At 44.1% G+C, this 11,431-nt stretch overlaps 1 protein-coding gene across 1 annotated transcript; it reads right to left on the bottom strand.

The window, feature by feature from the left end:
- Positions 1–3,856: 3,856 nt before the first annotated feature.
- On the bottom strand, positions 3,857–10,599 carry LOC124282623 (nucleoporin Nup43-like). Its single transcript, XM_046718655.1, has 8 exons — positions 10,469–10,599; positions 9,269–9,400; positions 8,607–8,684; positions 8,073–8,238; positions 7,421–7,556; positions 6,889–7,040; positions 6,561–6,686; positions 3,857–5,844 (listed from the first exon to the last, which is right to left on the bottom strand). Exons 1-8 carry the CDS (start codon positions 10,586–10,588, stop codon positions 5,642–5,644), a joined length of 1,113 nt encoding a protein of 370 aa, XP_046574611.1. The 5' UTR covers positions 10,589–10,599; the 3' UTR covers positions 3,857–5,641.
- Positions 10,600–11,431: the final 832 nt, after the last annotated feature.

Below are 11,431 nucleotides of genomic sequence, written 5' to 3'. Positions count from 1 at the left end.
TGGGCTTCAAAAATTGTACCCATGTGGGGATTCGAACCCGGGTCTTCGGCGTGACGAGCCAACGCTTTAACCATTAGGCTACCCCACCGCCCCGCACACTAACAAGATCATGTAGCACAGGGTGGCTTGTCTATATACACACGACACCAAGGCTCATCTTAGACATTTATAACCACTCCGTCCTCGGACATTTCCAAGGTAATCGTCCTAAAGAATCGGGGCAGCTTTACAGTGATGCATAGCCATAATGAACTGTACAACTATTTGAGCCAAAATTCATCTCTGCAGTGTTTTTTTGTGTTGAGATTCCCAACAACGTGCATCTGTGAGCTTCCAGTATACGACCCCAGACAATTATCGAAACACCACGAAATCCAGTTAACGCAACTGAAGCAGCACTCTGAAATGTTCAATACGCCATCATGGAACTGGACATTAAAATCTTCTCATTTCATTCCTATGTGGTTGGCGTTTGCGCCATAGCAAATGAGCTTCTGTGTTGGACGTCGAGAACGGAGACCAACAGAACCCATCCTACATTTTGTTTGTTGTTGAACGCGGCACCGAGCAACAGGCAACCTGTTTTGTATAATGGAGTCTCTAGCAGAATATCTTGTGGATGATATCATGAGCTACAAGCCACACCATCGGGATACAATGACACGATTTCAACAAAGCCTGAGGACCCGATCGGTTGAGTCGCCCACCAGAATATTTTGTTGGGAATCTTATAACCTGGGCCCCTTTTCACAAAGCTCTCGTAGCGCTACGTCTAACCTAAGTCAATGTTACAGCATTGGAGGAAGGAAGGCTACGAGGACAGTTACGAGATGATATCGTAGGCTCACGACAGCTTTTTAAAACGGGGCTCTGGGCCCTATGGTCTCTTTTTTACGGGATCGGGTGGTCAGGCTCGTTAACTTGGTTGATGCGCATAATCGCATCCCAACTGATCGATGCTCGTTGTGTTGATCACATGATTGCCTGGCCCAGACTGGAATATTTTCAGATCGCAGTCACTTAGCTGGACAATTGCTGAGCGTGGCCTTTAACAACCAACAAACGTTTAAACACAAGCTATGTAAGCTAAGTAATGCAATTTCCTGAGATCAAGGTAGCTCGTGCGCGATTTTCAATACTCAGATAGAGACGCCAGTTGTAAGAGATGTATGATACAAGAAAATTACTTTGTATCTATGGCCATGAGATCATTAATAGAAATGTAATACATGTGCAGTTATTTTCAGTTGATACTACCCACGATGATATGAAAGTTATCAAAATATCGGGTTAGTTGATTGAAAGAATTTCCAAGTAATGTTTTTTGTTGTTGACACTTGGGGAAAACATTGTCCTATCTGGGTCATAAAGCAGGCAATTAATAACTACGTGTTTCATCGTCACAAACATTACATTGCTTACATTTATGAGGTGAGGTGAGGTGAGGTGAGGTGAGGTGAAATTGGGTTTTACGTCGTGCTTGAGAATATTTCGCTCATATGACGACGTGCATGCGTGTGTAAGTGTATGTGCGGCTGCTTGTACTAGCCCAGACTGAAGCTGGTTTTATGAGTGCTAGCTCACTGAGATACCTATGCCGCAGTGAAGCATGAATACCCCACTCAGACACATTATACTGACTCCGAGCCGACCAGTCCTTGTTGTACCCATTAATGCAGAGCGCCATGCAGGGACCAACTAGTACCATATTTTAACGTCTTTTGGTATGACGCGGTCGGGAATCGAACCCGCGACCTTCCGCTCTCCGGACGGACGCTCTAACCACTACACCACGGAGGCGGTCTTACATTTATGAACTATGAGCATCGTCAGTCAGAACAATTATACAATGATAATGCTAAATTCTGATATTGGCGAGGAATTGTTCTGTTCTTCTGAGTATGGTTTTACGCTGTTTTTAGCAATATTCCAACAATAGCACGACAGGGAGCTCGAGTAAAGGGCATCAGATATAGTTCCCACGTGGATAATTGAACTGGGTTTGGGTCTTTGACGTTTCCGGTTCTTTAACCACAAGACAAGACCGCCTCCCCTTTCACACTTAACAGATATGATTCACCACAACACAAAAGAGCCTTATGGTATTTATACAGAAATCAACGGCTTTTGCCATCTGCAGATTTAATATTTTGTGCAAATTTTGGTCAGTGTTTATCTGATCCTCTATCCTTTAGCTTCGTAAACTGTTTCTGATACTGATGTCAAGAACGTTCATCACAATGTAGTGTCTGATGACTGGAGGTGGGACATTCTTTACTTGTTTGAACAACCACCTGTCGTATCCATATAGATGCCTTCAGAGTAGTGTTGAATACAAATCACATACTTTTGGCAGGAACTATAAATGCTACACATTAATGAGTAAATGTGCACTACTTGGAAACGTCTTACAAAATATGTCGAAACTCTGTGACCCTTTTAGCACATGGGCGTTTCCAAACTTATGGTGCAGAAACTAACATGTACCCAGCTGTCAAACAAAGACACGATTTAGCTCCAGTGCCGTGGCACCAGTAGTGAGTCAGTATGGTTTTACACCACTTTTAGCAATATTCCGGCAATACCACAGACACCAGAAATGGGATTCACACATTGTACCCATGTGGGAAATTGAACCTTTTTTTCACGCAAGCAAATGCCTTAACCACTAGGCTAGGCTAGGCTAACCCTATCTCTGCCCCCTGGCACTAGTCATATGTAGGCCTTAACACCCACTAGGCTAGGCTAACCCTATCTCTGCCCCCTGGCACTAGTCATATGTAGGCCTTAACACCCACTAGGCTAGGCTAACCCTATCTCTGCCCCCTGGCACTAGTCATATGTAGGCCTTAACACCCACTAGGCTAGGCTAACCCTATCTCTGCCCCCTGGCACTAGTCATATGTAGGCCTTAACACCCACTAGGCTAGGGCTAACCCTATATCTGTCCCCTGCCCCCTGGCACTAGTCATAACCCTAGGGCCTTAACATGTAGGCCTTTAACCACTAGGCTAGGGCTAACCCTATCTCTGCCCCCCTGGCACTAGTCATATGTAGGCCTTAACCCCACTAGTCATATGTAGGCCTTTAACACCCACTAGGCTAGGCTAACCCTATATCTGTCCCCTGGCACTAGTCATATGTAGGCCTTAACACCCACTAGGCTAGGCTAACCCTATCTCTGCCCCCTGGCACTAGTCATATGTAGGCCTTAACACCCACTAGGCTAGGCTAACCCTATCTCCATATGCAGGCCTGGCTAGGCTAGGCTTAACACCCACTAGGCTAGGCTAACCCTATCTCTGCCCCCCTGGCACTAGTCATATGTAGGCCTTAACACCCACTAGCTGGCTAACCCTATCTCTGCCCCTGGCACTAGTCATATGTAGGCCTTAACACCCACTAGGCTAGGCTAACCCTATCTCTGTCCCCTGGCACTAGTCATATGTAGGCCTTAACACCCACTAGGCTAGGCTAACCCTATATCTGTCCCCTGGCACTAGTCATATGTAGGCCTTAACACCCACTAGGCTAGGCTAACCCTATCTCTGCCCCCTGGCACTAGTCATATGTAGGCCTTAACACCCACTAGGCTAGGCTAACCCTATCTCTGCCCCCTGGCACTAGTCATATGTAGGCCTTAACACCCACTAGGCTAGGCTAACCCTATCTCTGCCCCCTGGCACTAGTCATATGTAGGCTTTAACACCCACAACGTTTTATGGTTCTGGGTCCTCAGGGTCTGCAGCTTTTCAGTGTTAAGGGCAAACATTGCATGGCTACTTTACTTTTGTCTTCATAGATATATATGAAAGATCCATAACAAGACATTTACTGAAATATGACCAGGCATTGGTTGATACTTGAAACATTTATTGTAGCAGTTGATCATATACATATAACACATCATGAGCTCACATATAGCCTACACATGACAGCCATGAACTGGGGCAGTGGGAGGATGTCATGAAATAAAGGTTGGGCTAGGGTACAGGCAATGACATGGGGGTATGGACTTGGGTAGTGAGACAGGGGTAGCGAGATGTGGGTAGGGACTTGGGTAGCGAGATGTGGGTAGGGACTTGGGTAGTGAGATGTGGGTATGGACTTGGGTAGTGAGATGGGGGTAGGGACTTGGGTAATGAGATGTGGGTAGGGACTTGGGTAGCGAGATGGGGGTAGGGACTTGGGTAGTGATGGGGGTAGGGACTTGGGTAGCGAGATGGTAGGGACTTGGGTAGTGAGATGGGGGTAGGGACTTGGGTAGTGAGATTTGGGTATGAACATGGGTAGTGAGATGGAGGTATGAACTTTGGTGGTGAAATTTGGGTATGGACTTGGGTAGTGAGATGTGGGTAGGGACTTGGGTAGTGAGATGGGGGTAGGGACTTGGGTAGTGAGATGGAGGTATGAACTTGGGTAGTGAGATTTGGTCATGGACTTGGGTAGCGAGATGTGGGTATGGACTTGGGTAGCGAGATGTGGGTATGGACTTGGGTAGTGAGATGGGGGTAGGGACTTGGGTAGTGAGATTTGGTCATGGACTTGGGTAGTGAGATGGGGTAGGGACTTGGGTAGTGAGATGGAGGTAGGGACTTGGGTAGTGAGATGTGGGTAGGGACTTGGGTAGTGAGATGGAGGTATGAACTTGGGTAGTGAGATGTGGGTATGGACTTGGGTAGTGAGATGGAGGTATGAACATGGGTAGTGATATGGAGGTATGAACTTGGGTGGTGAAATATGGGTATGGACTTGGGTAGCGAGATGTGGGTAGGGACTTGGGTAGTGAGATGTGGGTAGGGACTTGGGTAGTGAGATGTGGGTAGGGACTTGGGTAGTGAGATGGGGGTAGGGACTTGGGAAGTGAGATGGAGGTATGAACTTGGGTAGTGAGATGTGGGTAGGGACTTGGGTAGTGAGATGGAGGTATGAACTTGGGTAGTGAGATTTGGGTATGGACTTGGGTAGCGAGACGTGGGTAGGGACTTGGGTAGTGAGATTTGGGTATGAACATGGGTAGTGATATGGAGGTATGGACTTGGGTAGTGAGATGTGGGTATGGACTTGGGTAGCGAGATGTGGGTAGGGACTTGGGTAGTGAGATGTGGGTAGGGACTTGAATAGTGAGATGGAGGTAGGGACTTACGTAGTGAGATGGGGGTAGGGACTTGGGTAGTGAGATGGGGGTATGAACTTGGGTAGTGAGATTTGGTCATGGACTTGGGTAGCGAGATGTGGGTAGGGACTTAGGTAATGAGATGTGGATAGGGACTTGGGTAGTGAGATGTGGGTAGGGACTTGGGTAGTGAGATGTGGGTAGGGACTTGGGAAGTGAGATGGAGGTATGAACTTGGGTAGTGAGATGTGGGTAGGGACTTGGGAAGTGAGATGGAGGTATGAACTTGGGTAGTGAGATTTGGGTAGGGACTTGGGAAGTGAGATGGAGGTATGAACTTGGGTAGTGAGATGTGGGTAGGGACTTGGGAAGTGAGATGGAGGTATGAACTTGGGTAGTGAGATGTGGGTAAGGACTTGGGTAGTGAGATGGAGGTATGAACTTGGGTAGTGAGATTTGGGTATGGACTTGGGTAGCGAGAAGTGGGTAGTGTAATGAGGGTAGGGAATGGGAAAGTGACGGGATCTACACCAAGCCTGGCAGGGAGATTGTGTAGAGGGTCTCGCTGTCTGTACCACACAGGAGGGTGTCACGGTCAATGTCAAGGGAGTTGACAGGCAGTGACCTGGTGGGGAGGAGGGATGTAATCTCGAGCTTCTGCCGGCCTGAGTCCAGGTTCAGCCACGAGCTGATGTGTCCAGTGCTGCCGGCACTCTCTCCTCGTAACCCTGTGGGGAAAAAAAAATACATTGCTGGGACAAATCATAGAAGATACTTTTTTCACATGAGTTAGAAATAATGTGGACGTACTGCTTCTAAAAATATGCTCCTAACAAAATTCATGATACAAAAGATGATATGGATGAGTTACCCCTGACTACAAACAACCTACCACAAACGATGGATGTGTTGCCCCTGACTACAACATACCTGACACAAACGATGGATGTGTTGCCCCTGACTACAACATACCTGACACAAACGATGACGTGGATGTGTTGCCCCTGACTACAACATACCTGACACAAACAACACCCTACCTACCTGACACAAAACGATGATGCGTGGATGTGTTGCCCCTGACTACAACATACCTGACACAAACGATGACGTGGATGTGTTGCCCCTGACTACAACATACCTGACACAAACGATGACGTGGATGTGTTGCCCCTGACTACAACATACCTGACACAAACGATGACGTGGATGTGTTGACCCTGACTACAACATACCTGACACAAACTTGGGATGGCGTGGATGTGTTGCCCCTGACTACTTGGGTAGTGAATATACCTGACACAAACGATGGCGTGGATGTGTTGCCCCTGACTACAACATACCTGACATGAACGATGGCGTGGATGTGGACTTGGGTGCCCCTGACTACAACATACCTGACATGAACGATGACGTGGATGTGTTGCCCCTGACTACAACATACCTGACATGAACGATGACGTGGATGTGTTGCCCCTGACTGACGTCCCATCCCAGTGCCAGACTGAGCCATCATCGGAGCAGGTGAACAGATGGTCTGGGTTGTGGGGGTGGAACTTCACCTCCCACACTGCAATGACACATCATAAACATTTTGTTGATTCAGCAGTTTTCAAGATGATGCTCTGTAGATAGCTTAGGACAATCAAGCGAATGATGACACAAATCCATGCCATCCCAGAAACAATCTAGTAATGTCTCACGATATGGCTGCGATATTGCCGATGTGACGTTAAATATTAATTCACTCTAGTAATGTCATGTCAACTTACTGGTAGCACTGTGAGCCTCCAGTAATGTCATGGGAAACTTGTCCTGACGAAGGTCCCAGATTGTCAGCATCCCGTCCTGGCCCCCTGTGGCTACAATGTGAGCCTGACCGGGATGTTTCGCTACACACTGCAATGAGCTGTGTTCTTCTGTCCTGAAACATAAATACAGGTATACAACTAAAACTACTGAATGGGGCTGGAGCACTTAAATATGTTGGTTTGTTGTTTAATGCAGCAATATTCCAGCTATATGGCGCTCTCTGTCTGTAAATAATCGACCAGACAATCCAGTGAACAACAGCATGAGCATCGATCTAAACAATTGGGATACACTTAAATAGGAAAGTGGTGGATCAGTCCCACCCATTCATAATATTCTTGATGTCGAGTCAAGTTCAATAAGACTTAATAAACATTGATTAAAAGTTCACATTTCAAAGAAACTCAATTATTTAGAGAAACAAATTTTAGAAAGGTTACTACAACGCAGATTAAATAGAACTATTTATTCAGTTCAAAGCTGAATTCGTACACTGTATAGGTTCTTGTTGGAACTGCTGTGTTCTGTCGGAAGTCAAATATCTTCAACTGTCCGAAGGAATTGACTGTGATAACCTCGGTTTGTTTTAGAAATGTGATGGCATTTATAGTACAACTGTCAGCAGAATCTGAAACATAAATAAAACAAAGTAAACAAACACAGAAGTACAAGCAAACCAATGACTGACTGACTGAGTTTGGTTTTATGCCGCTTTTAGCAATATTCCAGCAACATCACGGCGGGGGACACCAGAAATGGGCTTCACACATTGTACCCATGTGGGTCTTCGGCGTGACGAGCCAACGCTTTAACCACTAGGCTACCCCACCGCCCCAGCAAACCAATGAGATTCACTCAAATTACAAACATGCACTAAACTCTCCAGAACAAGATCAACTCTCCAACACCGCACACAAAGACTGCAATATATAGTCACGAAGGATTTCAATCCTATAACCATAATATCACTTCAAAGATGTCTTACTTTAATCCTATAACCATGACAATTTCAATACTCCAATGATGCACTTCAAAATATAAGAATGACTATATAAGATTACCAATAATTTACTTGAATCCTATACACATGATATTATCAACTCAAAAATGTCAATGTCATCAATACTGTAACATTTTATCTTACCAATCACTCTCTCTGGTTGCCTCCGGTTAACATTAAGAACGATAATCCTTCCGTCCTCTCCACCTGACACAACTACATCGTCTCCCTTAGTTGTTAGACATGTGCAGGAACAAGACCCTGCTGCCAGATGATGGACATCATCCCAGCTGTGGGCCACACTCAGGGTCTGAAAGTGTCATGTTCACTTTGCTGGTGACGGTGTTATACAGACAATTGAAACAAGTATCTTGCATTATTTATTTGATTGCAAAGAAAGTGGGTTTGAATGATTAACACAATGGGGGTTTGCAAAACACTAGTCATCCCAATAAAAAATATACATAGAGACAAGGTTCTTGAGAGGCATATAGAAGTTGGTGTTCAAGTAAAACTCAAATATTATGGATGACACCTTCTTTATTGTATGTCACAACGTTTCTGGGCTATTCATTGCCCCTTCGTCATACATAGAGACAGTTCTTAGATTTGAGTTGAGATTTGGTGCCATGTACACCAATCCAATATATGAATACTTTGAGAGATTGATGGGTATACCTGTGAGTTGAGATGGTGGCGATATACTGATACATTTCCAGTTGATGAAGCTGCTGCTATGTGGTCATTTGTTATAAACTGAAATATACAAATTGTTCTGTGTGGTAAAATATATCATACATGATACCCTACTTAACAACATTTCATCTTAATGAAAAACACCCTCTTTTCAATGTCACAAACTGAAATATATAATAGGACTTTATGTGTGGTAAAAGGAAGTGGCATATAAATACTAAGCATCTGTGTGATACTGTAGAGGTTATCTCATGTTCTATCACACCTCTCACTGACACCTGAGACGTCAGCACTCTGTGTGACACACCACACACACTGTGGTATGTGACATGAACCTTCTGTATAAAGGGCACAAGTTACACTTTTTCTTTGGGTGACAAGACACAATGCACACACAAATGACGTCACAACTCTACATTAAATCATACAACTTACACAACTTACACTAAGATCTGTGACGTCACCCCCTGTGTTACATCACACAACTTACACTAAGATCTGTGACGTCACCCATCTGTGTAACTTACATCACACAACTTACGCTAAGATCTGTGACATCACCCATCTGTGTTACATCACACAACTTACACTAAGATCTGTGACGTCACCCATCTGTGTTAGTACTGTTACATCACACAACTTACACTAAGATCTGTGACGTCACCCCTCTGTGTGACGCTACACAACTCATGTGGCTCACTGTCCAGCACACTGCCAGGACCCTCCCTGTCATCACGACTGAGTTGCTCCAAACTCCACAAGCGGATCTTGTTGTCCTGGGTTAAACAAAGACGATAACAGTCAGTGAGTTTAGTTTTACGCCGCACTCAGCAATATTCCAGCTATATGGCATCAGTCTGTAAATAATTGAGTCTTGACCAGACAATTCAGTGATCAACAGCATGAGCATCTATCTGCGCAATTGGGAACCGATTACATGTGTCAACGAGCCTGATCACCCGATCCCGTTAGTCGCCTCTTACGACAAGCATGGGTTACTGAATGAAGGTTCATTCTAACCCGGATCTTCACGGGTAAAGAAGATAACACCACGTAAAATCTCATACTGATAAATTCAATCCACCCTATAAAAAAAGATTGATGATATCCATCCAATAAATATGTGCCAGCGATAGGTTTACTATATACAAGGCATGTTTTAAACAATCAGGTGTTCATGAGGTGAACTTGTATTTGCTTCTGTATCTGAACCTAAGCTAGGATGCTGTACATTATCCAAATTTATGAGCAGGATTCAGAAAAGGATTCATATAGCACCCCATCCTCTTCTTCCCACTGATTCTGCCTTTGAAACGATAGCTTTCCTTGAAAAGTGTTATTTCACATTATATTCAAGAAAATGTTCAGGTGATTTTTATAAGTTCTAACGTCAATTGATGGTTGAAATATGTATACAAGACATTGACAATATTTCTTGTTTTGCCATACAAATCATGTGTATAAAAACTCCCGTAGGTATCCCGTTTAGCCTAAACTTTAGGAATCTCTCTTGTCGAGAGCCGCGATGGGGTCCTACAGTCAACACATATGATGCAGGGTCATGTCTTGACTGTAGACCCCATCGCGGCTCCCGGCTTGAATCACTTCAGTGACTCGTCAACTTCACGAGACAAAGACATATCTAATCAGCAGGAGTCCGTCCCACATCTGCGTGCCCAGTTTCTCCAAAGCCACATATTATACACAGTGACATAGACAGTGAATCTGTATTATTGTATTACAAGCTAGTTCACAAATTATTTCACAATCACACTGCGAACTCCAATTTGATGCCAGACGACAAGTCAATACCTGAAGAGATAATTCAACACCAAATACTTTACCTCATCGTCCCAGCTCCCCGTGGCAAATACATCAGATTGTATAATGGACTGTGATTGCGTAGGTCGCCATCGAATTTTACTTAATTTCTGCCCAACAAATTTCACGTTGAATTCAGCCATTTTCCCGGCAAGTATACTCCACACAGTGCCGTTGGTGTGCGGAGTTATAGATTCATTCGGAAGCGCAATGTTGTATTTGCTCATCTCGGAAAAGCGACAACAGCTATTTTGTCCTAGAGGAATTTATTCAATTTTAACGTCTCATTCAGAAATTCATTTGAGATAAACTAATTTGATACATAAATATAAACTTTATGTTTTCTCGATTTATTTGTTCACAATATTATTTTAAACATTTAACACAAAATAACCGCCTTCATAAATAGAAACGGTCCTTGAAATCAACTGCTTGAGTCAGTCTAAGTAAACTTAGGCTCAGTATTATAAAATAGAGCAACTTTGCTCAGCTGTGAACCTAGTCTTACCAGGGAGACTTTATGTTGTAGAGTATCCCTGGTCTTACGTACGAAGGATATATGAAAAAGTTATAAGTCTAATTTTGAGCGATAACCCAAGTAGGTATATCACACGTTGCATGCAAGCTCTCTCTATATTACAAGTATAGATCATGTACACAAGTGTAAAGCTATATAGAATGTTGTGCATTTCTCAGTTTCAAATATTAATTGATTTGTATTTTATAAACCTATCTCCGATTTTCTCTGCAGTAAAGTAGGTTCCTTCCAGAATCGGGTAGACCTCTGCCGTGACTTTGCGTCGATCATTTCTAAACCCAGGTTTTGAAATGGTCGTTATTTAACCTGATATGAGGTTTTGAAATGACCTTAAATGCTAGTATTAAGCAACGATACAAGGGCCTGCCAGCCGCATATGTTGGTATTTCCCGAGCGAGAGCGAGAAAGAATTAATTAGGCACGAGTGTCGTAAACATAGTATGATATA

Source organism: Haliotis rubra, unplaced genomic scaffold (assembly GCF_003918875.1).
Source record: "Haliotis rubra isolate DU_JTF1 unplaced genomic scaffold, ASM391887v1 Scf109, whole genome shotgun sequence".
Lineage (NCBI taxonomy): Eukaryota > Metazoa > Mollusca > Gastropoda > Lepetellida > Haliotidae > Haliotis > Haliotis rubra.
The sequence above is the reverse complement of the archived record's forward strand: the minus strand, read 5'-3'. Positions and strand labels throughout refer to the sequence as shown.

Excerpts from the sequence above, each read along its gene's own strand:
- LOC124282623 (XM_046718655.1), bottom strand. The coding sequence starts at position 10,588 with ATGGCTGAATTCAACGTGAAATTTGTTGGGCAGAAATTAAGTAAAATT. Across the intron at positions 8,685-9,268 it reads GTGACGTCACAGATCTTAGT|TTTATAACAAATGACCACAT; the intron begins GTAAGTTGTGTG and ends TGTATATTTCAG. Across the intron at positions 8,239-8,606 it reads GCCACCATCTCAACTCACAG|ACCCTGAGTGTGGCCCACAG; the intron begins GTATACCCATCA and ends TGACACTTTCAG.